At 53.4% G+C, this 3,254-nt stretch overlaps 1 protein-coding gene across 1 annotated transcript; it reads left to right on the forward strand.

Moving 5' to 3' along the window:
• Nucleotides 1-848: 848 nt before the first annotated feature.
• LOC122893428 (bromodomain-containing protein 4-like) lies at nucleotides 849-2,732 on the forward strand. Its single transcript, XM_044230413.1, has one exon. The coding sequence runs from the start codon at nucleotides 1,044-1,046 to the stop codon at nucleotides 2,727-2,729; it is 1,686 nt and encodes a 561-aa protein (XP_044086348.1). The 5' UTR covers nucleotides 849-1,043; the 3' UTR covers nucleotides 2,730-2,732.
• Nucleotides 2,733-3,254: the final 522 nt, after the last annotated feature.

A 3,254-nucleotide genomic window follows, 5' to 3' on the forward strand; every position in this document is an offset into this window, starting at 1 on the left:
CGGCATGTTGCGGGGGAAATAGGTACACTTGCTGCGCACGGCCTGTTACGCGCAGATAGTCACGTAGGCAAGGGGGGGGATCGCCTAAGTATGTGGACCTAGTCACGTAGGCAGGATGTTTCTCTGCTGAGTAATAAGATCCAACTCCCCCTCCTCACTCCCCCTCCCCACCTTTCCCTTCGCTCGCTGGGGTCCTTCAAAGCCAATCTACAAACACCGAGTATGCCTTATATTCAAACCAGCCAATGAAAACTTTGTAACTATGTTTCTGTTTCTGTACGTATGTTTTCGCTTCCCCGTACCCCATAAAAAGGCCCTGAACAAAGGGCTGGCGCGCGAGAGTCCTCCTAAGACTTGACCGCCCGCAGGTACCTGTGTCTACTCAATAAACCTCGTGCTGTTTGCATCTGATCAGCAGACTCGGCTTGGTTTTTGGGTCCGGGGGTCTCCTCCTAAAACGGGGTCCATTCCGGGGTGCTTGGAGCCCCGGGGGGGATCTTTCATTGGGGGCTCGTCCGGGATGTGAGACCCCCACCCAGGGACCACCGACCCACTGTCAGGAGGTAAGCTGGCCAGCGCTATATTCGTTGTGTTTGTGGTTATAGTTAGACCTGTTACTTGTGATTTCGCGTTGTGTCTGTAGTGGTGTCTGGATCTGTTACTTGTAATTTCGCGCACGCGTTTGGTTTTGGTTTGGGGTTCGATCGGATCCATTTGTATTTGGTGAGGGCCAGAAGGAGCTGACGGGCTCGGACTTCTCCCTCACAGCCCTGGAAGACGTTCCAGAGGCGTTTGTAGTCCCGCCGGGCGGGACATTTGAGTCCTTCGGGACATCTATGCCCCGGGGCAGCGGGGCATTTGGAGCTCGGCCGATATCGGAGGGATACACGGCCTTAGTTGGAGAGGGGGAATCCGGACCCCCTGAATCTCCGCTTGAGTTTTTGCTTTCGGTTTGGCGCCAAAATCGCGCAGCGCGTTTGTTTGTTCTGTGTCTGAGTCTAGTCTTTGTCTCTGTGATAATAACTCTTTTTTTTCTTGAAATTATGGGACAGACAGTGACTACTCCTTTAAGTCTGACCCTAAGCCACTGGAGCGACGTCCGAGACCGGGCAAACAACCAATCGGTGGAAATACGGAAAAAGAAATGGGTCACCCTTTGTTCCTCCGAATGGCCTACTTTCAATGTGGGATGGCCACGCGATGGCACTTTTAACCTTGATATTATTTCTCAGGTGGAAGCCAAAGTTTTCAGCCCCGGACCCCATGGGCATCCCGATCAGGTGCCCTACATCGTCACCTGGAGGGCTCTGGTTTCAGACCCCCCACTCTGGGTCCAGCCCTTTGTTCTCCTTCCCAAACCCTGCTCCTCCCCTATCACCCCCACTGCGCCGCCTCCCCTAAAAGAGCAACTGTCCCACCCCCAAACCACGCCCTCCAGGGAGACTGCGCAACCCACCCCTCCCCCACCTACTCCCACTTCCTCTTCTCTTTACCCTGCCCTTACCCCACTCCAGGATAAATCCCCAAAACTTCCCAAGCCTGTTCAGCCTGCTCCCAAGCCTGTTCAGCCTGCTCCCGAGCCTGTTCAGTCTGCTCCCGTTTTGCCTCCAGACACTGAGTCCCCTCTTATCGACCTGTTAACGGAAGAACCCCCTCCCTACCCGGAGGCCACAACAGAAGAGCGAAAGCCTAGTTCCCTGGCGTCACCCATTGCGGGGCGACTCAGGGACCGACGTGCACAGCCACCAAGTCAAGTCTCCCAAGCTTTCCCCTTGAGGGAAGGTCCTAACGGTCGGCCACAGTACTGGCCCTTTACTGCTTCTGATCTCTATAACTGGAAGCAACATAACCCTCCCTTCTCTAAGGACCCCGCCACCCTGACTAACTTGATTGAATCTATTCTAGTTACCCATCAACCCACTTGGGATGATTGTCAACAGCTGTTGCAGACTCTGCTGACCTCGGAGGAAAAGCAGAGAGTTCTTCTGGAAGCCCGAAAGAACGTACCGGGCGATGACGGGCGACCAACCCAGTTGCCTAATGAGATCGACATAGCTTTTCCCTTAACCCGCCCTAACTGGGACTTCGCCACTTCTGCAGGTAGGGAGCACCTTCGTCTCTATCGCCAGTTGCTCATAGCGGGTCTCCGAGCAGCCGCAAGGCGGCCCACTAATTTGGCTCAGGTTAAGCAAGTAATACAGGGAAGGGAAGAGACACCTTCTGCCTTTCTAGAGAGACTTAAGGAGGCTTATAGGATGTACACCCCGTATGACCCTGATGATGAAGGGCAAGCAACTAGTGTATCAATGTCCTTTATCTGGCAGTCAAGCCCTGATATTAGGGGCAAATTACAGAGATTAGAAGGGCTACAGGGGTATACACTTTCTGACTTATTAAAAGAGGCAGAAAAGGTGTTCAATAAAAGAGAAACTCCGGAAGAGAAAGAGGAGAGAATATGGTTAAGAATGAAAGAGGCACAGGATGAAAGAGATAAAAAGCGGAGCAGGGAATTGACTAAGGTATTGGCCACCGTAGTTACTCAGGGACAGGACAGAGAGGGAGTCAGGATGGGAGAGCGAGAACGAAGAAGGACCAAATTAGACAGAGACCAATGTGCCTATTGCAAGGAAAGAGGACACTGGGCCCGAGAGTGTCCCAGGAACCCCAAGAATCTCAGAGGACCCTTGACGCCCAAACCATTGACTTCCCTACTGACGTTGGAAGACTAGGGAAGTCAGGGCCAGGAGCCCCCCCCTGAGCCCAGGATAACTTTAAGCGTCGGGGGGCAGCCAGTTACCTTCCTAGTCGACACCGGGGCCCAGCATTCAGTCCTAACCCAGACTCTAGGACCACTTAGCAACCGAACTGCTTGGGTACAAGGAGCAACTGGAGGAAAGAACTATCGATGGACCACGGAACGCAGGGTCCAGCTGGCTACCGGTAAGGTGACGCATTCATTTCTACACGTACCCGATTGCCCCTACCCGTTACTGGGGAGAGACCTTCTAACCAAACTAAAGGCCCAAATCCACTTCAACCCAGAAGGGGCGGCAATAACAGGCCCCAATGGAGGACCCTTACAGGTCTTGACCCTCCATTTGGAGGAGGAATATAGACTATATGAACCTGAACAGACCCCAGAGGTCCAAAATGAAGCTTGGCTGAGAGAATTCCCTATGGCCTGGGCGGAAACGGGGGGCATGGGGATGGCTCGTCAACAGCCCCCTCTCTTAATCCAACTTAAGGCAACAGCC

This window comes from Neovison vison, chromosome 13 (assembly GCF_020171115.1).
Source record: "Neovison vison isolate M4711 chromosome 13, ASM_NN_V1, whole genome shotgun sequence".
In the NCBI taxonomy this organism is placed as follows: domain Eukaryota; kingdom Metazoa; phylum Chordata; class Mammalia; order Carnivora; family Mustelidae; genus Neogale; species Neogale vison.

What these genes read in the sequence shown, in the direction of transcription:
- LOC122893428 (XM_044230413.1), top strand. Translation starts at nt 1,044, where the DNA reads ATGGGACAGACAGTGACTACTCCTTTAAGTCTGACCCTAAGCCACTGG.